Here is a 25,191-nt window from a genome sequence, read left to right on the forward strand (position 1 = left end):
CCCTATTTACATCTGAGCCCGGACACAAACCGCAGCTGTATGCGCCACCAGGCTCAGGGCAGAAATCGTTCATGTAGTTACATGGCTATATATCACTACAAGTATGCAGACACCTATTAAACACTAGATAACCATGTTTATCTTTCCTATTCTCCTTCACAATACCCAGCTGTTCTCTCATCTCTTGTTAGGTCAAATATTCTCCAGCTTCTTCTCCTATATCTCTCTTCAGACATTCTCTATCCTCCTCTTTTTTGCTTGTTAATTGCGACAAGGCAAAGGGTGTGTGTAGCTGGGTGACCATGACCTGATTTATGTTACAATCAACTAAACACTGAATACAGGAAAAAAAGGTATGGGAGACATAAGGCAAACATCAATAAGGTGGTTAAAGATAATTATAATAAAACCTGTAATACTTTTGAGTCATGGACCAAAGTTTCCCAGCCGTGAGAAGAGACCAAAGGCATCCCGCCCCTGGCTCTGTTGCAGATCTTTGTTTTAAGGCTTTTGAGTTTTGTATACTTTTGTAAATTAATTCACAGTGGTCACTCAGATTCATGTAACACATCCTATCAAAGTCTTCACACTTGTGTCCCTGTGCCAATAATAAAAATCAATAGCAACTCGGTTCTGTAGCAACATATGATGGACAGAATCAACATCTATTAATAAGCCAGAAAAAAAAATAGTATTTGTAGTATTACTTTGTTTAGCAAGCTAGCAGCCTAATTTACTAAGCAAGTTAAGAGCGTGTACTATTCTTACAGAAGAGATCAGAGAAGCAAAAATGTGTTATGCTGCATTCCAGAACTCAGCCTGAGAATTACAGTCTGCTGTGAGTTCTGCGTTACAATCATTTGACACATGTTGGGGTTGCGATTGTGAAAGTTGCCCATTTACAATTTTCATTGACATTATCACAGCTAGTTGTTTTAAAAGCAACCCTTGAGCTTCCTGATGTTCGACTTGTTGCAAAATATTCTGAAGCCAATCAATCAAGTTAGTATTAAAGTTAGTGACTCTCTAGGACCCTGCAAGACTGTGGCAAGACTCCTGTATCCTGCTTTAATAGCCATCTCATTCATTTGCAAACAGTTGTCCCTGGGATACCTTGCCTGAGTCACAGAATCGGCACAGGTAATTGCTCCAGCTAACTGCTCATAGTTAACAGCAATTCCCCGATTAAGGTTTTCAGTCAAGGCCACTACACATAGCTCACAAAAATCAGATAACCACATCATATACTGTATCAGTTAGTACCATACAAAGCAGTAACTTCCAATCATGCAGTGTGAGTGTATAAGGCTCTGCCATCACTTCAAGAAGAGACATAGCAAATGTATTACGAATCCTCCCTTCCCGCACTGCTTTGCTTAACCCTTTAACAGCCTCGTATCGCACAGGCTGCCACTCTGCAGGTTGATTTGTCTGACAAAATACTGAACATGCCCTAGCGACTCCCAAAACCCATCACTTAAGTGTTTCCCACTTGCATTCCTGCCACCGATCCCTCAGACTCCCTTTCACCCTCCCCAAAAATACAATCAATGCATCAGGAGAGACAAGGGGATGGGGGAAAAGTCTAGCTCCTTTCCAGATCTATAGGACCTGGATCAACAGGTTTATCAGTGTCAATAAAATCACTGTCCGAGTTGTCCTGCTCCCGTGCTTGGTCCTGTGTTGTGAGGGTCGCTGCAATCAGTGACAGAAGCTTTGGGGGCAGAGGAGGTGTGGACAGAATCGCCGTCGCTGACGGTGTCTTGAGAAGAGTCGCGCTGTCGGTGGAATTTACAGCTTCCTCTGGTTTAGCACCGCTAGTAGAATTAGTCCACACTTGGCAAAGAGTAGTCAGAATTTGCCACCAAGATGTTAAATGCATTCCCGACACGGAGTTCCCTTCCGCGGCAGCATCACACAATTGGCTGCTGTTTGTACACACTTTCATTCTTTCAAAGTCTCTAAAGTTTCTTGGCTGCTCACCTGTCTCGATGCATACAGGCGTTATCCTCGGGGTTTAGGTTGTCCGCCTGGTCCAGACAGCAAGACGATCGTTCAGCCAAGCCGTCTCCTCCGGAACGCAGCCCTCTTCCACGAGCTGTCTTTTTTTCCGTCCTTATTCTTCCAAGGCTTCGGAACACCACCATAGGGGTCACCATTTGAGGAGACTGAGGCACGGACTCTCTGATCTGACTAGAAGACCCTTCATGAGCCCATATACGTCTCCTTCTGGGGACGAAGCCTGATTCCCCATTACGGATTTCCCACAGCTCACCTCTCACCTCCGGAGGGATTTCTGGCCGGCTCCTGCTTCCTTTCAGCAGATCATTCAAAGTTCTGTGGGATTCGCTGCATGTCGCTCAGTTAGGCGATTCGAAAGCCCTTCACGTTAGATCCTTAAACGCATCACGTCGGGGTCACCAATTTGCGGCGAATGAGGAGACGGGACGCAGCTTGATGCAAGCAAATGTCAATTTACTGTACAGAAGCACGCATTTTTATACACTTTCAGAAGCTGCGCGTTTTAAACTAATTGGTTCTTGAAGCTAAGCCTTGCATACTAGGCAATCCCTGATTGGTGGTTAACTACCATCAATTAACAGCAAGGTGTTGCCTTTCCTTGGCGCCATCCGTCTCCCACTCCCCTGTGCTCTGCAAACACGCCTCATCATGTTGATTGCTGTCTAGACAAGCTCGAGCACATTGCCCTCAGCTAACTGATTGCCACGCATGGTTCTAGTTTCCTGACCGCTCCTGCACCAAGACATAGCTAAAAGGCACAAGTTGATGGACAGGTAAGGGGGCATCCCAACAGACATAAGTTAGGAAAAAAAAACCCATCACCCAGATTTAAAAGTGGGGGAATACTGTGACAATACTTAACTGGAAGGCCTTATGGATTTTCAAGAACCCATACTGGGAAACAGACAGTACAAAATAAAGCTCGGGAGATGCTAATCTGTTTACAAAATACTGCAAGTGAAGCAGGTAAACTCTAGGTGTTAAGAAATCTAGCTATGAGTTCAGAATCAGCATAAATTAGCCTAACCATAAGTTACTAGCAGTTAAGTTTTTTCCCTCGCATGCCTTCCATTGAATTATCTCTCTGGCAATTGTGTGGTTGAGAAATGGCTGTTTGTAGACATCAAAATAATCCTGTTGTGTACCAAGACGCTATTTCAAACAGAACTTTGATTCATAATGCAACTAGTATTGATGCTGTGGTATTATATCTAATGTGAATCTGGATTAACTAGGGAATAACTTCTTTCCGCTGTGATCTAGGTTCAGAATTTACTACATATGTGACAAGTCATCACAAAACTTTTCAATAGGGACATTCAGAGCTCATTTGATGTGAAGAAGGTAATCAAAAATAATATTTTTTGGGGAAAAAAATAATACAACTCATTTAAGCATACTTAAAGCCAGTGCATTTATAGGCTTCTCATTTCTACCATGGGTTAATGAATAGAACCAGATGATTGGAAACAACGACAGACATAATACTATCTATACAAATGCTATGTCTTAACTATTTGTAGTTTGAGACTCATTGAAAGAGCCTATTGCATGTTTCAGAAATGAAGTAAAAATAACAAATGCTATTAATATTAGCGCATCCAAGCCTGGAATGCACCCTTGACCAAAGTCAAGCTTGTCCATACCCGGCACCATCTTTTTACAAGATTTCATTCCAACTGAAGGAATACTTCTACTTTAATTCCACCTACAAGAAAGCTAAAAAATCATTTGAGAAAAATGTCACTGAAGTACTTGAAATGCTATTTATAAAGTGCAATATACCATGAAAGCAATTTATTTCCATAACACTGTTTTGATAGATATACTTTTCAGTAAAAATAACATTGGTCTAACAATGAAGAAAGGGTATTCTAACATGGCATGGATGGCTCATTCTAATAATAATAGTCCAACGCTTTGGCATAAGGTACAAAGAAATAAGTTGTTCTTTTAAGTCCTGACTCCAATTTCTAAGAATTTTGCTGTGGGGAAAATGAAAAAGACCACATTTTTGTCAGGTAATAGGATTTAAGAACAGGCTTGCAGTGAGAGAGATGAGTTGATCCCAACTACCTCTCAGGACTAATTCTGTCTTTGCCCTCACCTTCTTGTATAAATTAATCTCTCATCAGCGGTATGATTCTGCACAAAAGGCATTTTTCTAACAGAATAAACAAATGTAAGCACTGATTAAAATTATTTGTCTTGGAAAACCACCTGACTGGTATCTTTGTTTTAGGTTGTTTGGTTTTAAATGCCTTATTGTGCGGTACAGTAACCATAAGCCAGTCTCCCTCAGAGCAACCAGCACAAGGGCCTTTCCCGAGGAGAATTTTTTCTTTCCCATCCCCCCCCCCCCCCCCCCCCCCCCATATTTACAGCATTTCTTTCTGGGCTCAACAATGTGTCATCCTCATCAGGATTTCATATATCCAGCAATCCTCTTGCAGTAGCTCAGCCCCAGAGAAAATAAAATTCACAAAATTTCCCTCTTCCAAGCCACACAGGAAATCAAATGCAAGTGAACAAGGACAAAGGCACAGCAAAATGGCGTGCTTACGGGTTTGCAGCCGTGCCTCCTCAAGCTCTGCGCTCCCTCATGGAGAGGGCTGTCAGCAGCTCATGCTGAGTGCAACCCCTTCCTATACACAACATTTTTTAAATTCAGCCAAGTCCAATACCCCAGAGGTGCAGCAGGATGGGTTTTGCTACCTCCATTCCACCAACCCTATTAGTGTATGGCTTGTCCATTCATCATACCATCCTCTCATTTTGAGTTATTAAGAAATTATTGGCAGGTATCTGCTTTCTCTCTTTTTCTCACAAGCAAGGTAAAAAATAGTACCCAAGACTGGGGAACCCATTTCAGGAGAAGTCTCTAGCCTTGCTGGGAGAAGCAGAAAACATTTTAACGCTAAAAAGGTAGAAAGGAGAGACTTTGGAGGTTTTAATTCTTTAGTTACAGGGTATGAGTAACTCACCCCCTGCCAGACTGCCATTTGCAGGAGGGGTGCCTACGGGGCCGTGTTCCTGCCAAAACACCTCCTCAGGCACCCTTCCCACCGCCAGCCACCTGTCCATTCTGGGTAACGCCACACACAAACACACACTCAAAAGCTGCACCCCAAATATACCCAGGCGAGCTGTCTCCTCACCAGTGACATCACGAGCTGATGCCACTGTGGATCCATTATTAAGTCACAAATAGAAACCTGTTGCATGGAGTAGGCACATGCAACAAAGTCAAGAGAATCCAAAGGCTGACAAAGGAAACACCTTGCTAAGAAAAACATTGCGGCCCCACGTACTGCCTGCAGAATTCACAGTAACTAGTACAAAGATAAAGGCAGCAGGGGGAAGATTGTGACCACGGACTCAATTCAGGTTTAAAGAACTCATACACCACGTCTCTGGGACATACCTAGTAAATTAAAAATACCCTGTAAAGCAGAGCAAGAGATACATAGACCAGTAGAAAACCACTGTGTATAAGTAATTATCAAGAGTGTCTTTTAAATAGAGTTTGGAAAACGCCTATGTTTAACTACACTGTACAAACACTATTCTTGGTCTTCTGAGTTTTGAGCTAACTTTGTGGGATGCCATCTTACTCCCTACTTTACACAAACCTGTAATGAAATAAATACCTTAACCTGCATGTATTGGCTTGTGTACTAGCTGAAAACCCCACTTTTGGGACAATAATTTTACCACAGTAACATGGGTATGCAATCTTATTTGCTTAGGACTGCCATACATCCCGCATTCCAGGCTCCTACCCCATCCTCTCCTCTAACCAGTCAATCGCAGCCTCCCCTCAGACTTCACCCTGACCAAAAAGAGATATGTAAATTAATGCAAAGAATTAATGCAAACAAACTCAACGCAGAGAAACTCAAAACCACAGTCACTTTTCACTAAATTTCTAGCAAGGATTACAAATAATTGCTAGTCTCTGAAAAGCACTACACATATATACCCTGCCTTTCCCTCAGGATATAAGATGATAATTAATGTTATTCAGGTGACTCTTGCTATTAGCCAGGACATCTCCAGCTGACTTAACCAAATAAGCTAGGTTTTATCTTATAAAACCCTCCCCTAGAGACTGGTGTGGTTTGGGGAAAGATGTGTTGAGGTTGTTTGAATAGGTCTTTGTCTTGACTATGTTAGAGAAGGTTTCTTAAAAAGAAAAATGGGAAAGTTTGTGTTGTTTTTATTAGGTTCTTTCTGACAGCTTTGAGTCTATAACTCAGTTTCATGAAAGTTTGTTGGAGGGACAGAAGTTTGAAATGTTGTTTTGGTATGAATGTTATGAAAACAGATAGCTGGGAAGACAAAGAGGTGCAAATGGGTGTCCTTGCTGGGGTAGTGTGGGTTATTGAAATCCAGAAGCAATGCTCAGGTGAGTAGGAGTTACTACTTTACTGCTGGTTTCTGACAGAGAGGGATTGATTTGAAAATTGTTTCTTGTTCTGATTCAGGTGCAAACTGCAGTTCTTTAGCTGTGCTCTTATAAGGTCATACTCATTTAACTTTCACAATTTATTTCTGTGGAAAGAATAGTACAATGGATTAAACTTGGCTTATTTTTTTAATTGTGGAAGATATGTGCATAACCTAGTGAAACAGACTAGTTGATAAAGTACAGTAGGCTTCTTGACCTACCCATAAATACCTTAAAGGGGGTTTTTTTTGTTAATTGAATTATTTATAAAGCAATTATTTTAATAAGAACTGGAGCAATGATATTAATTTCTAGGGTATAAGTAGAAAGTGGAAGAAGTGGAAAAAAACAAAAAGCTTGAGTTATGTTAAGTCTGATACTTCTATTGTTATTAGGATTTTTTTAAATGAAATATTGTATATAGTAATGACTTGTATTTGCTCATAATTCAAGCCTCAGCTAGTCCTAAAACTTAGGTTGGATGTAAACTAGAACCAAGTTGCATAGATTTGTAGAAACCAGAAATACTGTTCTTTAGGCTTAGACTGATAAATCTTTTGATTATATGTTTTATAGAGAAGTACGATCTCAATATTGACTGATTAGCTTGCTCAACACTGAAAATTCTAGATATGATTGGTTCCTACAATATATTTTTGACCAATTTATACGTGTTTTTTCTTCCCCAGTATCTAATACATAACCATTTACTTTTAATAGTATTTTTTAGACATTTAGATCTCAATCTACCAGATATCATTGACAAGAAGTTCTTTCTGCTCTTCAAGTTTATCTGAAGAACTTGTCAGCCATGTAGGGATCTGCAGCCAAGGCACTCTTACCAAAATTTATGGCAGCTCTGTATGTGTTGATGTAGAACTGGGCCTTACTGAGTGTTAAACTTTGGGGTTTTGTTTGGTTCTGAGTCTCAGAACTGACTTAATTATTTCTTAGCTGAAGAAGCGATTAAAATACATCACATGAACTTGCAACAATGAAGGACATGAACTACTTGAATGGTTGAATGTAGTCAGACCATAGAGCAGGCTTTTATAATCCATATCAAATACCGTATTTATTATAGTCTTCATTTCCACTAATTCTTTCAGATCACAATGGGAGGAGGCAACAAAATGGGAATAATTTTTCATTTAAGTTGGAAGATACAACGAAACTTGCCACAAGTGCTATACATTTATTTCACAGGAGAGGAAAATATTATGGCCTAACTTTTTGTATAATGGAATCACAATTACATTAGTAGGAGCCTGACTGACTTAAAGTAGCAAGTTATCCCAATAGCTCAAGCAAAATATGCTCATTTCTAGACTGAATTCCTCATGTGTTATGTTCCAACTGTTGTCTGTTGCAATGTATTTTCTGATGGATCAAGAAATCATTATTACAAATCTTAACATGCATACTGTATTACATTGGGTAATCAATTAGCCTCTTAGACCTTCCATTGCCTCATGCTGCTTTGTGATTCTGATCTTAAAAACAAAATCTGCAATTTTTCACCTGTACTATGCAGACTATGTAGAACCAAAACTTTCCATCCTTCTTGAACATACAAGCAGTGACATGGGTAACAAATTGTGGTACAGTTATTTAGCTGAGCACTCTGAAAATTAAGGTATTTTATTGAACTAGTTGGGTCTTTTGTGTTGTGGATCTGTGGGTACTTAAAGTCTTGTAAGAACAGCTTGCTGTTTGCTTACAGAATGGCCTGTTTCCTTACCTCTGGTCCACACGATAATTTCAAAAATATGCCTTGTTATTAAAATATTTTTGGATACAGGTTGGACCAGAAACTCTAAACTTGGTGAGGAACAGAAGAGTTTATTTACTGTACAAAGTATAAAATGCCATCTTAGCAAGACTTAAGCACCTTACTTAAAGTGACAAAGGAAATTCGTGCTACAGTGGCTGAAACAGACCTTAAAATCTATCAGCAACTACTATTTCGATATTGGAACATTTTTCAGAAATCAAAAGTTGGCAAATCTGCCAACTTCTTTCCACTTCTTTTCAAAACATTTTTTCTAGTTGTTCTAGATGAAACATACCACTTGCAAACACCAAACAGTACCTATGTTTTGCATTTCTTCCTGTTGCACAAACTCCTCCATATGTGAGAAGGAAGGAGCCATGAAAGCTCACTTCATGAAAACAAAGTAAAAATTAAATTTGTGGAACGGTCAGAGAACATGCATGCAAGCCATTGAATGAGAAAGCAGCAGTGCATGTCAAGGCTAAGAAACTCCATGGGATTTATGATCCTACTTAGGCATGTGGAGTCAATTTGGGATTGTTTCACCCTTTCCACAGAAAGATTTGTATCATTCTTGGTGGAACCTAAATCCAGCCTTGGCTCTTTGAAAGCAAAAGAGGATAAATGGAAAGCTTATCTTACCTCAGGTAGACTACCGTTATTACACGCACTCAAATCTGATCCACTTCTTATGTCTTAACTTACACCATACCTTCTGCACACAGAAAGCCTGATTATTTACAAAGGATGGTTTATTAGCGGAGCTCCCCTGGGCAATAGGTAGCTAATGTTCAAACATCCAAGCTCTTTGCAGTACCAAATTTTCTCCTGCTAATCCCTAGCAAGTGTGTCAGTGCACCCAACACAGAATCAGAATTCAGCGCTGTAGCTGGTTTTTTTGGAGGCAGTTCTTAGAGGAAGATGTATTTGTCAAGTGGCACTTAGAAGAAACAAGATGGCCATGCAAGTGGCTGACTTTGGATGTATTTATTGACTGTTGAAGTAGTGTAGGAGAGTCTGGTTTTCTCCCTGATATTTGATTGTCTCCTTGAGTTTGTAGGTTTTCTAGGATGCCATGTCGTAACTGATCTGGAGGAAATCACTGCTGTTAATAGGCAGCAAAATGTCCTGTGCCCTCATACAGCAGTTGCTTTCCTTTGGCAAAGACATCACAGCAAAAAATACAGCTATGTACATGCACGAATGTGCTGTCACCTTACTCATCACCACTCTGTCAGTGAAGTAAGGGCCAATAGTGATTCAGCTCTCAGGCACTCTCCCCTGACAGACACCGCTAAGGTGGGCATTGGTGGTTGTCCTGCACTCAGCTGTGCACAAATCTGCTGGCAGGCTGTTCACTACCTACCCCTTTTCCAGCAGCGCTTCTCCTCTGGCCTTCGGAGGGCTGTGCAGTGCCACTGATCAGGGTGTCTGACCCTTCTCCTCAGCTTTCCCTTCCACCTCTGCAGGTAACACACCTGTACACCCCACCCTCATTCCGCATCCGTTTAGGCAGTAATTGGACTTCTTGTTGCTTTCTAGATAGCTGCCTTGGAGCTGGCAGAGATACGAGTAGGCTGCCTGGGGCTGTTCAGGGGGCTGAGGCTCTCCATGGCACAAGCCCCACACTACGCCCGCGGGCCGGCCGCCGCCTCTGGAGGTGGCGGGGGTAACCGCATCTCCCTCGGGCGGCCACTCGTGAGGGGAACCGGCCACAGTTCCCACTGGGCAGCCGCTCCCACACGACCAGGAGGCGGCTTTCCCGCTGCTGAACCGGGATTCGGCCGGGGAGGGCCCTCGGGGGTCGCCACCCCCCCCCCCCCGCTCAGCTGTTTCCCCGGCCGGCGAGGCTCCACCCGCGGTCCCCCGGCAGTAGCGTGGGCGCCCCGGCCGCCAGTGAGCGTGGCCTCGCCCCCCCGTGACGTCATCCGGAGCGGCCGGCCGTCGCGCTGCCTGCTGGGAGGTAACTGGGCCTGCGCGCGGCGAGCCCCGCGCTGCCTTCCCAGCGTGCTCCGCGGCCGGCGGCGTCGCGAGCGGGATCTGTAGCGCCTCCTCGGCGGCGGCGGCGCTGTCCCGCCCCGCCCCGTCCTCCCCGCGGCCCTGCGAGCCCCCGAGCGAGCGCCGAGGCCGCTCCGCCCTCCGCGCCATGCCCCCCAAAAAGCAGCAGCAGCCGGCGGGGGGCAGCAAGAAGGCGGACCAGAAGAAGAAGGAGAAGATTATCGAGGTGAGGCGAGCAGGGCCGCGCCGGGCCCGGGGGGCCGCGGCCGACACCGGGCAGGCTGTTCAGCCGCCGCGCCTCTCCCTGCCCCTGCCGGGGCCTGCCGCTTCCTGCCGTTGCCCTTCGGAGGCGGGTAGCTCGCTCCCTGCGGGCCCCCGGCCTCCCCGAAGGCCCGCTGTCACGACCCGCGGCGGCCAGGCCCGCAGGCCGCCTCTGCAGCGGCAACGGCCAAGGGTGGCTGTAAAGCCGCAAGGCTGCCGTGCGCGGCGGGGTGTGCGCACCGACACCCGGCTGGGGCCCCGCCAGCCCGGAAGCGCCGTTCCGGGGGACGCGGGTTCCCCCGGTGGCCCCAGCGCTGCCCAGACCTGTCAAAAGTACTCGCTGACCGTCGCCTTTTAGGTTGTGTTGGCGGCCGTTGCCCGTCCTGGACTGGGGCTAGGGTTTTCAGCCGGGACGTTTTCAGGCCAGAGCTGTGTTTGGACTGAAGGTGATCTGACAAGGGTGCTCCTCCTTTTTTTTTCTTTCTTGTCCTTGCCCTTCTCCATCTCCTTGTTCTGTGTGTTTCTGTATTTTCCGAGCCCAGCTCTCTGAGGTATAAGTTTGCATTTCTCACTCTGCTCAAAACACGTGTGTGCTTTGTTTTGGGTTTTTTTTTTTATACAATCTGACTTGGGCGGCCAAGGAAGTATTTTCTGTAATAACAGTTTAGTTAACGTTTCATAGAAGTTGAATGCCAAGTAATTTGAAGATCAGTGATTAGCATCTGTTATTCTATTTAAACCTCTGATGCTCAATTCCGTGGTGAAGCCAGATTTTTAAAAAACAGCTGTAGTGTGTAACTGTGTGTGATAATTATTATGATAGTCATGCAGATCTTCCACTATATAAAAAAAAGCTATGTTGAGAGTACAAGAAGAGAGCAATTACAGAAAATTTAATGTTTGCCTGCATCTTGGCATGAAGGATTGCTGTTGGTTGCTTAGCTGTTTAGGCAGAATTATTTGTGTAATGCAAGTGTTCTTTTAAATCTAGCACTGCAGAATATTGTTTCTGTGGTTTTTGGAAACGTTAGGAAAGTGGTTGTTCTTGCTCTTTGGCTTCAGTGTGTCTGATGTTCTTGCTGAATCCAGCTAAATAGGGAAAATCTGATTTTTATTACAAAAAAATGCAGCTGAAAGGAGAAAAGCTTGCGTTGATTATTAACAGTAATTTATTACATAACTCACATACATAATGATTATATATTTTGTGGTGTGTTTGGCACAGAAATAACATGTGTGCATGAGCTATTTTTGTTCCCAGCTAGTTATTTTGACAAATTATAGACTTGTGAAATTAGAATAAAGTAACAGAGGGCTTGCTGCTCTTGATAGGGGATACATTGTAAATGAAAACAGGATGACTCTGGAAATTCAGAACTGTTTATTTTGTAAGTCTTACATAATCTATTGTTTGATTGTTAGGTTTTCCAAAAGTATGTTTGAACTGAGGTATTATCACTGGATGAACAACTGTTACTTTTTCTTGGAAGCAAAAAAATATTGGTATCAAATGAAAGGTGTGGATAGGTTTTTAGAATAGGTATTATAGTTACAGAAAATAATTTCTGCTTCAGATGCTTGTGTGAAAATAACCTGTCTTTTTCTTTATAAAATTTTCAGTAGGTTTGGTATTGAAAACTATCTGTTAACATTAAAACTGGAGATGTAGAAGAATTGGCTTAGGCAGCAAACAGAAACTCCTTGCAGTGGATTTTAGGAAGTAAAAACACTTGTCTGGACTTGACATAGGAGAAGGACTTATTTTCATGTTAGTACAGTTGGAAAATGAAAAGCTTAAAATACTTGAAAATAAAAAATAATGTGTTACATGTGGCTATATTAATCTATATAACAACAAATCTATAACACTTATATATGAATACTTGAAGATAAAAGTAATAAGTCATTTCATGCAGATAGGAGAAAAAAAGCCCAATATTTATAGCTATTCAGTCTTCATCTTTTCTTCAGATGTTACTTGGGTGGTCACCAAAAACATCTTGTCCTGTTTTGAAAGGCCTGAAAATACCCTGTGTATACTCTTACTCTAATACTTGGATACAGATAGGTCTGATGATAAAAGCAGTAGCTCACACAAAAGCAACATTTAGTAGGCTCTTTTAAAAAGCAAATTTTAAAGGGGATGTGAGGGGTTTAAATATCATCCATACTGTTTCTTCATTGCTTGTGTTGCTAGCAAGTTTTTTGGGGGGTTTTGTTGGGTTTTTGTAACAGCTTAAACTTGTTTTAATTAATGTGGCTGTATCTTGATTTAGGACAAAACATTTGGCCTAAAGAATAAAAAAGGTGCAAAACAACAGAAGTTTATCAAGGCTGTGACTCACCAGGTTAAATTTGGTCAGCAAAATCCACGTCAGGTAAGCATTCAGTCTGTAATGTTTTCCCACAGTGTAGTCAAGCCATCTTTCACTATACATATAGATTGCCATATAATACTGAAGTAGAAAAAAGTTGATGTTACTTGCCTAATGTGTTGTGACTAGCACAGATTTAACTAATAGCCTTCTCACAAAGCTTGTCTAAAGGCATACCTGAAATTAAATTATTGAAACTGGCTATCAGCAAAGTACAGTGGTACAGTCTGTTGTTTTTTCTCTTTAATTCCCACCTAATCTAAGAACTGGTGAACAGTTAAGAATAGTTGTTACTAAAACTGGAGTTGGAGGTAGATTAAAAAAGTATAAGCCTGTATGTGCTTGTTATTCTACTTATGGAAGTATTTATTACATGCCGACTTGTCAGACTTGTTTCCACTTCAAATTGTATTTGGTGACCTGGTCAAAGAAACTGGAGTTTTGAGCCACTGTTTACTATTCTGCTGCTTTTTTGTATGATGAGAAGAAATGTGATGTAGTTGAGATACAATGTTTAGATTATACTTAATCAGAAAGCATGGATTTCATGAAAATATGATGGAAGTAAGCCGGGTCTCTTATTCCTAGACTGATAGGGAAGCTAGTTGTTAAGTATTCACACAGCTTCCTCTTCTATGAATAAGCCCATAGAATAATTATGTTTGCGTCAGCTAAATTTGTGATGTCATATTTCATGTTACATTCCTAACACAACGTAAGGATGAGCTACCAAATGTCAAGTACAACTTTAAAAGTGAAGTTGATATTTGGGTCATTAGTACTAATAATTTCTTGTAGCAGAAGGGAATACTTGAAGTTACCTCAGAAACATTGGTGTTACTCAAACAGTGCTGCTGAAATTTCTGTATGAAGTCCCTGAATCTGTAGCATGTATAGCAATACCAGTATGTAAATTGCCAAACTAAAATAATTTTTCTCAAATGCTTGTAGCTATTGATGTCAGAAGCTAATTTTTAGACCTGATTATACCTTTCTTGTCTTGTAAAATAGTTTTCAGTTAGGGTTGTCCCTGAGAAAGAAAGAACACTTTTTCTTGTGTCCTGAAATACAAATGGAAATGATGTCAAGGTTTTTTTGGTGGTTTGGATTTCTGGTTCTTTTTTTCTGTTGTGTTTTTGGGTTTTTTTAAAAACAAAACAACAGAAAAAACCAACCAAAACCCTAAAGCTTTGTCTTCATGCTTTTAGAGCCCTAGGGTGAAACTAAAGCATTCTTAAAGTACTACTTTTCATAGTTGACATATTTGGGTCTGCGTGTTATATAAGAGTTGTGAACTTTCGGTAGGAAAACTGACCAAACTAACCAATTCCCTTCTAAAACAGTTTAGTGTATTTTTGCCAAATTCTCCAGTACCTATTTATAGTACCTATAAATTTATAGTACCTATAAAATAAATGTTCTTGTCTTACAAACCACAAGTTATCAGTGCAACACTGATATGTTGAATTGATATAAATTCAGACAAATAGTGTTCCAAAAGCACTTCCCAACTTCTATGGACAGGCTTCCTGGAATTGCTACCAGTATACAAGAGGAGCAAAGCAGCATGTGGGGGACTAAAGACCTTGTGCAGACCTTGAGGCATTGAATAGTTGCACTACTGATGTATCACAAAAGAGCAACTAACTTTTCCTCTCATAGTCTCAATATCTTTCACTTGATTTCCTAGCCTGCAAACGTGGAATAGAGGTAACTGTCATCTGATGGTACCTACCAACATCTTGCATCTCTGGACAAATTTGAAATCCCTTCGGTTTGGGAGGTCGGTACCACTAGATGGCACTGGCCGTTCATGCAAGGGCCGGAATTCTGAGAAATTCAGAAATCACAGGTTCTTTCCCTCCTCTCCTTAGAAACTAATTTAGAATGATTTGCTATTTTATGTGCAGTTCATGTGAAGTGAGTAATGTCATTCTAATTTTATATTAATAACTTCAAATTTGGGGTCATTATAGGCTGCTCAAACAGAAAGTGAGAAGAAATTAAAAAAAGAAGATAAGAAAAAAGAATTACAGGAATTAAATGAACTCTTCAAGCCTGTGGTTGCTGCGCAGAAGATTAGCAAAGGTATGAGTAACTTGACTCTTCATTTATCTTCTCTTATTCACATATACACTTCAGGTAAAATAACCCTTTACAAATGCCAGATCATTTTGTAATAAACTAGATATGTCTGTTTCCTTCTTTATGTAGTGTACCAAGTACTTTGTCAGTAACAATTTGACACTTTTTTAGGAAGTCATCTGGCATTACTAGGTCATTAGAATATCAAAAACTACGTTGATATTGACGGGGCAGCTATAGATACTTTGCTGTATTCATGTTCATTAATTAGATGCTTCTGGGCGAGCAGCCTGATTTTTTTTGTGTGTGTGTATATGTTGGTATTTAAAGCAGCCTGTCTCCCCAGGGAAACATCAACATCCAGGTATGACAAGGAGTATAATGTAACTATTGTCTTCACAGAAAACTTTAATACAAGTCAGAACAGTAAAATTTTTCCAATTACTTCTGTTCCACATCACCTTGGTTTTGTAAGTGCAGTCTAACTTGAATCCAGTTATTGAACAAACTAGTTTTGTGATGAAATGTAAGTTTTAAGAGTTTTTGGTAATTCTAGGAAATTCTACAACTGGCTGCTATGTGTGTGTGGGGGGAAGATAATACTCTTAGGGAATGGATTAAATGCTATCAACACTTTGTTTTATTAATCTTCAAACTAATGAAATTACACACAATTTTTTGACTAAACAAATACGATTTCCATGTATGTCTTCCTGGTATTTGCTCGTTGTGGCGCTTAGCAGCCATGAAGGCCAGTTTTCTGATGATGGTAACACAGTGGTCAGCCTTCTCCAAATAAAGTAGCTTTTGACTTGAAGTTATTTCAGAAGACTAACATTGTCCTAAGTAAAGCTTTGGCTTTCTACTGAGATTGCCAACAAGGAGAGCTACAGTACCTGAAGTTCTCTTAGGGATCCATTCACTGTTTAAAAACTAGATTTTTAGTGAAGATTTTAAGCAAGTGTTGCTGTACCTACTTTAGTCGCTGGTGACTTGCACCCAGTGCGAAATCAGCAAGATGAAAACTTGAGGTTAAAATCTTACGTGAGTACTTAATGAATATTCCAAGTAAAGTATTTCTGATTGAGTTGTGCCTCATAAATATGTTTCTACTTGCTTTCATTTCTTCTCTCACCTTCTGATGGTCAAATAATTGATATTTACTTAAACTGTAGTTAGGTTGATCGAATAGTTAATACCATAACAGTTGCTTGTTTGGGGGCTATGAGCAGCCATCTTATTTCTATTTTTAAAGTGGTCTGAATAAGTGCGCGTTAGATTATTATGATTCATTTTAGTGTGGTGTTGATCTGTTAAGGAAAGGCTGACGTCCAGAAGATGCTTCTCTGTGTATTAGAGGCAAAAATAGTTTATTTTATAGGGAAGAAGTTGCACAGAATTTTATCTCATATGTGTTATATGAATGAATGATTCACTCAAGCTTGCTGCTATCTGTATTTTTTTAAGTAGTAAAATGCCAGCTTTGATACTTTATGGAAAGATGTTATACAAAGTAGATATGACATGTTCAGGACATGAAGTATTTACTTGGGATGAACTTCACATGAAATAACTTCCACTTTCTAAAAACGTGGTTTCATTTTCTACAGATCCTAAAGAATGTATGATCGTAGATAAAGTTCTCAGAACTTTTAATATACAGCTTTTGCTAAAAAGTAGTATAAAAATATAAAAACTTTCTTCACTCAGGTGCTGATCCCAAATCTGTAGTTTGTGCTTTCTTCAAGCAAGGACAGTGCACTAAAGGAGACAAGTGCAAGTTTTCTCATGATTTGTCTTTGGAAAGGAAGTGTGAAAAACGAAGCGTCTACATTGATGCACGAGATGAAGACCTTGAAAAAGGTATAATACTTCTAGAAAATGACTACTAAACTATTCTGATTCTGAAACTGAATTTTTAAGATTAAGAGGCTTCTTGTGTTGTGGTTATGAACCTGGCCAATGACCAAGGCAATCCATACCACTATGTTCAAAATTATGAACAACAGTGTCATTCGCTTAAGAAGTGTGCTCACACTTTAGACCTTATTTAGAAAAAGAAGTATGACTTAGTGGTGTTGGATGGTGGTTTTTAAATTCTGCTGTGTAAACATATTATGTTCTACAAGTAGGAAGTTGTACAGTATTTGGTCTGGCTTATGGTTGCTAGTTTCTTCTAAGTTCTATAAAACAGAAGTGCAAAAGGAGGAAGTGTAATGAGCAACTGTAGTTGCCTTCAAGAACTATTATTAGTGCTTGCCCAAATATGCACAGTTCTAGAATTCAAGACAGTTTGGAATTTTTTCTGTGACTTCTTTTCTGTTCCCCAAATCATTTTTTTACTAAGTACTCTGGATTTTGCTTTTACTTAGCAGGTGTTAGAGATTTTATAGTCAGAATTATTTCTTTCGTTTTTCCACAATACATCGCATCTCAGTCTTTATTTGAATTCTAGCCTCTGTCATAGTAAATGTATGTGATAGGATCCCATAGGTTAACTACTACTGTTACCATTGGTGGTCTTGCTTCTTTTGATGGAACCTTCTTTTAAATTTAACACTAAGTTTGGTATTCTTTCTTTTGATACTCAAAATGTATTATCTGTATTTCTGGACATTATCCTCCAGTCTTCTCTTTTATTCAGTCTTCATCCTTTTCTTCTTTTCCTTGTCTATGTTTGGTAGTGTACAGATGGAATGATACATTTTTAGTCTTGAACTGAAACACACTTTATGCGTGTCAAAATATAAATTTCTAAGGCTTTTGAGAAATTGTCTTGTGAGCAGCATAAGACAGTTTGAAAACTGTAGAATAAAATCTTGATTTTATTTTCAGTTCTGTAAACTAAAATATAAGAATTGCATATTAAAACTGTTATTAGGGAGAAAAGGATCTTGTTAGCATTGTTTAGTATTTGAGTTTTTTTTTTAAACCATCTGTGGTCTTTTTCTAGATACAATGGATAACTGGGATGAGAAGAAGCTGGAAGAAGTGGTGAACAAGAAGCATGGTGAGGCGGAAAAGAAAAAACCCAAAACTCAAATAGTATGTGGCTTGTTTTCTTTTTTTGTGGTTTTTTTCTTTCTTTTCTCTAGTTCAATTAAAAAAAAAAAAAGTAACTGCAGACTAGTATTAGACATGTTTGTTGTTAGCGAAAGATTTTGAATGTAATATTGTAACAATATTCTGAGTATCCAGTTGAGCTGATAGTATTTCTAATAATGTATTTTTAAAACAAAAAAAAAACCAACCCCAAAGCTCTTTCAGTCATCAGAAGATACTTTCTCATGTAAATTACAAATGGGTAGTAGATGAAGTGCTTTCAAAATAGAAATGCTAAAGGAATCAGTCATGTATCTAATGCTTGCTTAGAAGATTCAAGTATTGTGATTAGCTAGGTCTGTTGTCTAGCTCTAGTGACTGCTATATATATTGAGTTATTTATGTACTGGGTGACATATAAACACGTAAACTTAATTTTTTTCCTGTAAGCTGAAATTTACCAATTGAGAATCGCTTGTAATTCCTGATCTCTAATTTCAAGAATATTCTTTAGTTTGTGCACTAAATGGCATAATATCTTAATCCCTTTTTCAGAACTATTTTACCTTGTTTTCTGTACCAGATAATTACATATTCTACTGATAGTGCCAAAATATGAAAGTTAAACTTTGCTATGGCTAAGTGTGAACTATGAATTGGCTGTTAAAAGTTCTAGAACAGCATCTTTACCTCAGGGTCATGAGCTGGAAGGTGTAACATCTGAGGCAGATGGAATTTATTTTGATTAAAACTACACTGACATTGGTGAGCAGGAAGACAGACTGTCAGCATGCTTTTACATGTCCTGCTGGGTTTACGGTAGTACACAGTTGCTAGTCTTCTGAGTCATCCTGTCATCTTAAATTGGGATTATATTAAGGGGAAAAACTGTTGACTACATGAGTTTTATATAAAAAGTTGCACTTCTTTTGTCTACCTTTTTAGTAACATGTTTATTTGAACTGGTTTTGAATTACTGTACTTAAGACATGTAGTAGTGTAGTGTGAATTGCAGGGACTGAAAAGTAAATGCAGTGTTAACGACCATTGTTTTATACAGGTCTGCAAATACTTCCTTGATGCTATTGAAAACAACAAATATGGATGGTTTTGGGTCTGTCCAGGCGGAGGAGACAACTGCATGTATCGCCATGCTCTCCCTCCAGGTTTTGTATTAAAAAAAGACAAAAAGAAGGAGGAAAAGCAAGATGAAATTTCTTTAGAAGATCTAATAGAAAAAGAGGTAAAGTTGTCAGACAGGTACCATTTGGTGGTATTGGTTTTCATTACTCTGAAGAGACAGTTGTAACTAACTTTCTAATTAATAATTAAGAAGTATAAAATGTTTTCCTAGCTGTATGAGCTAGGGTAAAGAATGTATAGTATTTGATTCATGTTTTTGTTTAGAAACTATTACCTAGTGAATAAACTATAGCTGCATACTCAGTGCAGGTGTTGCTAATCCTTTTTTAGGAGGCATCTATTTCTTGTTGCTGTTTTTCCTTTACCTGTTACAATTGCTTCTAAGGCCCTTTGTCATCCCCAGCTCACTGCCTGCTTAGTTTTTGCATAACTCTGTAATGAGGAAACAACATCAAGAGAATGGTGCCTTCTGAAGGTGTTCTGTTGCTGCTGTGTTTATTTCTGTCACCATTACCTGGTGTGTCAATTTGAGGAGATACTGGGCTGTTATCGTTGGTTTCTTTCCTCCTCTGCTCTTCTTGTTGAGTTGTCTCACTAGCTAGAAAATAATGTGTTGAGTCAAACTATAAGCTCATGGTGCATGTTTAACAGTGATGAGAGTGAGGAAGGAACTGGAAAGGAATGTTTTCATTTATTTCTGGAAAAGAATAATTAAATCTCTTAATTTGTTATAGCCTTAGGAAACAATTTCTAGCATTAATCAGTCTCTTTACTTGACAGCGTGCTGCCTTAGGACCAAATGTTACCAAAATTACTCTAGAGTGTTTTATTGCATGGAAGAGAAGAAAAAGACAAGAAAAAATTGATAAGGCTGAGCAAGATATGGAGCGGAGGAAAGCAGATTTTAAAGCTGGCAAAGCATTGGTGGTATGTTCTATAGTCCAATTCTTAATGTAAGAAGGAAGAGTAAATAAGTTTTTGTGATAAGTTAGCTGGCATGGAATTGCTTTGCTTTTGCGCTTTTCTTCTTTACAGCAGTATAAATTTTATTAAGTGATAAATTAAGATTATTATTTTTTTCTCTGAATAGATCAGTGGGCGTGAAGTATTTGAGTTCCGACCAGAGTTGGTTGATGCAGATGATGAAGAAGCAGATGACACCCATTATGTTCAAGGAACGGGAGAAGATGATGAGGTACAGAACAGTATTAACTGGAAGAATATATCAAGTTATATTCAAGTTTGAAAATTTTAATTTGAGAGTTCTTACAGTGCAGTTAATAAGCTCAGTTTTCAAATTTCACACCACTGCAGAGTGTATTTTGTCAAAATTTTTGTGTCAAAAGGAAGTTTAAAATAATTTACTAGAAATGATGCAGAAATGAGAATTTCTGTAGGAAGGTAATTCATGCAGAGCATCTTGGTTTGTTTTGCAGATGGAAGACCCTGTGTGTATAAACGATGTAGATTTGAGCCTCTATGTCCCAAAGGCTGTTGATGAAACTGGCATTACTGTGGCTAGTCCTGAGCGATTCAGCACATACAGTTCAATAGAAAAAGATGGTAAGTCCATGACTTAGGCATCACCAATACAGGATTGAATTGTTAAGAGCTTTCCAAGAGGTAGATAGACGTGAATTACTGTCAAGTGTAAATGAAAGGTATTGGTCATGGCCACTTGAAGTTTGTTTGTTTGTTTGTTGAAGCATTTTCTTTTTTTTCTTTGTAATTTCTAGCTAGCTTAAGCTAGCTTCTAATTTCTTAGAGCAGTCTTGATATTGGTGCACTTCTGAAATGCACACCCTTTTCTTTAAGACCTGGAGTCTTCTAAGTGCAGACAACAAGTAAAAACGGCTCATTAAGTTAAACCCAGTTATGAAAATAGGAGTTTGAGGAGCTGGGAGTTTGAGTTACATTTGGTTTTAAACTGTTGTAATAATTAATGATCCAAACCTGCATATTAATCCATTACATGCAATTTAACCAATGTAAGTCTATGTAAATTTCAAATAGGGTACCTTCTTTATAGTTTTAAAACTTTAAAGCCTGTACAGTAGGATTGTGTATTGGTGATTAAGAAGCTTGTGACACTGAAATGTGTAAGAATTATTTTTATTTTCAGATAATAAATTAAGTGAAGCTTCTGGTGGTGATATAAACAGCAGTGAGAAGAATGATTTAGAAGAAGATAACGATGGAGATGGGGAGCTGGAAAATGGAGTTATTGATGCAGTTCCAGTTGATGAAAATCTTTTTACTGGAGAGGACTTGGATGAACTAGAAGAAGAACTAAACACTCTTGATTTAGAAGAATGAATTAAAAAGCTCAAGTGAGGAGTTGAATCTCTATGTGACAAAATGAAAACTGACTACACTTTTTTTTTTCTCCTTTTTGAATAAAATTCTTAAGCAGGATGTTTATGGTTACCCAGCTGAATCTGATGGGCATGTCATATATCAGGAATATTTTCCTTCAGTCTCATCTACTCCAGTCTTGACTATGCTCACAGTAAAATATTCAGAGTAGTTCAGAATTACCTGACAGCTGAATTTGCAGAAAATGAGATTATAACTTTCAACTAAAAGTAGAAAGTGTAACTGCTTTGCCAGTATGCAAGTATAAGTGGGCAATTTGATACCAGGTACAGTATAAAACCCAAAGTATACGTTCTTCACCAGATCTACGTTTTTATTAGTGATTGTATTTGATTAGAAACTGCCTGAAGTGTTTTTAGGCGGTATACTCTAATGGGGCTGATGCAGATTATGCTTCTTTAAGTGGTAATTAGCTTTATTTGATCAGCTGGATACTGAAGATTGTGAACTGATACATCATACAGTACAATATGATGCCCTCTGTTTAAAATATTTTAAACTTTCCCACAGCCTTTTGCCAACAAAACTGTAAATAAAAACTATCAACTTTAAAATACCTGTGTTGATTTTTCTCTGTTAAGTTAGGATATCATACCAAACTGTTTATTGCTTCTTTTTTTAATCCAGTGATAAACATTTTTCTCTCCAGTCCTGATATGGAAGGGGTGATGTTGGCTTCAGTTTAATTAGGGCTAACAAATTACAGTTTTTATTTTCTACACTTTATGCAGTGTAAAACTCAGCAGCTGAGTTTTTTCCCCTACTGTCTTATCTCCTACGCATCCGCTGATTTAATACATACTATATATCACTCATTGCTATTTGAGTCTCATTCTTTCCCCACTCTGTTTTGTATATTAGCAAAGACTTCAGGCTCTGCAGAGGTCTGAAAAAAAAAACATAAAATGCCTGCTCTGTCTTTGTGGTGTTCTATAAATAACACAAAGTTATGCAGTATGAAGTTGCCTCAAAGTGGAGCAGTGTTATACCCTGCAGGCAGCACTTGTCAGGCTTATGTGAAGTCAGTGTGTCCTTTTAAAATTCATTGAATTCCTGCCATCAAAAGTTTCTCAGTGGTGCTTTTTGAAGGGGGCTGTAGGTTATGCATCCTTGCCATACTGCTAATAGTATCTGCAACAGTATTGCTGTACTAATGATACTGTTTGTATCTATTTTTATAAAGCTTTTAAATTATTACTTAAACACCATTAAGATTTATGGCATTGTTAGTAAGTTTTCTCAAATGGCTTTTGGTTGGTAATATTAGCTTGAATGGTTATTTTTTACACTGCTAAATTGGCTCTTGTATCTTGAATGCTATTTCTGAAATAGCTGACTTAGACATTTTTTGCCCTTTTTGGGATCTTTGCGGATTTTTCTCCTATAGGAACAAGAAGCAATGTTTGTGAGAAAGAGGCCTACTGAAATTGACTTCTAAATGTAAGTGTTTAAAGAAAAGCTACAATATCAGATAGAAATATTTATTTATTTAGGGCCATAGGAGTAAAATCTCCATAAACGGTGTTGACAGATTATTGTACTATACTGGCCAGCAATAGGATACCTGGATATCAGGACACTTAAGAATGCAATTCATTTGAATGTATGATGCATAATTTTTCAAAGTTGTATATTTTAAATGGGAATAAAAGTAATTTAATCATTATTAAGGATGAAAGTGGCTTTCTATATTTCATGTCTTAGAGGCTGTTGTATTGTACATAGTGCTGATTTCTATCATACCGATCTGTGTAACTGATTGAAGTAAGTTAAGTCTTTGCCACATTTGTCAATGTTTAATTATTGGTGTTTCACAGTGGAGGAATGAAAGGGTAACTCATACTAATTTCAGCAAATAAAACACAGCTAGAAGGGCAGAGAGAGAGCGTGTGTGACCTCTTTTAGGTTTAAAGGGTTCAGTTACAGTGCATAACTCATTTGTGCGTGCATCATTTAAACATTAAGACAGTGACCTTGTAGAGTATTTAAATATGTTGGGTATCTGTAAGTTGAAGAAAAACTTGTTTTCGTATATTATTATTGACAGATTGTTTCCTGACCACGTGAAGCAATAGTTTGCTCTCCCTTTTTGTTTTCACCCTTTCCTCTTGACTACCTTTGGCACTTCTCCTGACTGGACTTGTTCTAGCCTCTTAACTTGGTCTGTCTAGATTTCTAACTGTGAAAGCAGGTGATGGCCTTCAAAGAAGTTTTTGTTAATGTAGCATTCAGGCATGCTTTTAAGGTTTAGTACCAATACGTTGCTACTCGTTCTTCTGCTTGAAGTGTGACTATAACCTGTTAAAACTTTTTAATCTTGTTAGTTAAAGAAGCCTAAACTAGCAGCTGACAGAGTTTCAGTCAGTAAATGCTCAATTAAAAATGAACGCAAAGGCCTTACTTGGGGTAGATGAATTTATTAATGTTTTGGAAATGAGCACTGTTGATGGAATGGAGTCCGCTTGAAGGTGACTTACCACTGAGTTGTTCCTATTGATGCAAGTTTCCAAAAATTAATCTGATACAAAGTGAACGAGTCACTTATGGAAAAGTTAGATATAATATGAATCCAAAAATAGTGTGTTCTGTGACCATCCGGTTTGTATCGGTCAAAAGTACAGCGTTTCACTGTTGGGAGGAGCAGGAAGGCTTGGTCCAAGACACTTAATGGGTCCAGGTCAGGCTGTGAAGGATGAGCCGGGTAAGAAACCCCTCCACAATAAACATCATTCCTTTCTTTTGCAGCCTGCACCACTGTTGGCATCATCTTGGTTTTTGTGTAACTTAAATGAGTACTAAGTGACAAATGTAATATAGCGGTGGCCTCAATGTTTCTTGAGTAAATATGCTGTTGTAGCACTCTGCCTTCACAGCACCTTTGTTACTGGACATTTGTGTGGACAAAACCAGTTTAAAAAATGCTGTAGAAAACTTAAGCCTGTCCTTCCTAGTGTTTGCTGTTGTGGGAGTAGAGTGTTTGTTGGCTTTAAATTTTGATGTATGTTAAAATCACATCATTTTTCCATCACACGTTTCCATCACATACAAAAATTGCTGAAACTGACCAGCTTTAATTTTTTATAGGAATTTTTTTTTGAGGTCTCTATGACTGAATTTTATGCTTGCCACTGTTTTGTTACTCAGAGTTCTACTTATTTTGTAACAAACATTGTTGGTAAAGGCCTGGAAAAAATTTGGACAAAAATCAAATGTAAATACTGACACTAATTATTACATCTACTAGTTGTTTGGAACAGAAATGTTGCCATTTTTTAATGGATAAGGTTCCCCAACTGGTTTTTATCAAGGAGAGGTTTTACTATTGATAAGCTTTGGAGGAAGCAGTGGTACTGTTCTTGGCAATTGAGTATTGTCATAACAGATTGTGTTTGTTTAGCAGATAGATTGTACAGAAAGAAGTTACATACGTACTGATATATTTTTAGGAGTATTTTCCTTTAACAGATCTTTACACAGTTGCATGGAATTTAAAGTGTCAAAGTATGTCTCAGACATTCTGAATACTGATTTCTACTTACTTTGCAATGCTTGTGCCTCTTTAAAAACTACATGAATATAATAAGCAACACAGGCATAAATGTTTTGCAGACTTACATATCTTGCAAATAACATTTTGGAAGTTTCATAAACAGTGTTTGTTTTTC

The 25,191-nt window shown here is 38.8% G+C and overlaps 1 protein-coding gene across 1 annotated transcript; it reads left to right on the top strand.

The window, feature by feature from the left end:
• The first annotated feature begins 10,251 nt into the window (after positions 1-10,251).
• On the top strand, positions 10,252-22,080 carry ZC3H15 (zinc finger CCCH-type containing 15). The gene is made up of 10 exons (XM_055812614.1): positions 10,252-10,470; positions 12,782-12,883; positions 14,857-14,968; positions 16,676-16,828; positions 17,919-18,010; positions 19,068-19,250; positions 19,931-20,077; positions 20,241-20,345; positions 20,587-20,713; positions 21,273-22,080. The coding sequence occupies exons 1-10, from the start codon at positions 10,393-10,395 to the stop codon at positions 21,464-21,466; spliced, it is 1,293 nt and encodes a 430-aa protein (XP_055668589.1). The 5' UTR covers positions 10,252-10,392; the 3' UTR covers positions 21,467-22,080.
• The last annotated feature ends 3,111 nt before the right edge of the window (positions 22,081-25,191 follow it).

This window comes from Falco peregrinus, chromosome 8 (genome assembly GCF_023634155.1).
Source record: "Falco peregrinus isolate bFalPer1 chromosome 8, bFalPer1.pri, whole genome shotgun sequence".
Lineage (NCBI taxonomy): Eukaryota > Metazoa > Chordata > Aves > Falconiformes > Falconidae > Falco > Falco peregrinus.

Bases quoted from the DNA above. Each gene is read 5' to 3' on its own strand.
- ZC3H15 (XM_055812614.1), top strand. From the start codon at position 10,393: ATGCCCCCCAAAAAGCAGCAGCAGCCGGCGGGGGGCAGCAAGAAGGCG. The intron at 12,884-14,856 runs GTAAGCATTCAG...GGGTCATTATAG, and splicing joins GTCAGCAAAATCCACGTCAG to GCTGCTCAAACAGAAAGTGA. The intron at 14,969-16,675 runs GTATGAGTAACT...TTCTTCACTCAG, and splicing joins TGCGCAGAAGATTAGCAAAG to GTGCTGATCCCAAATCTGTA.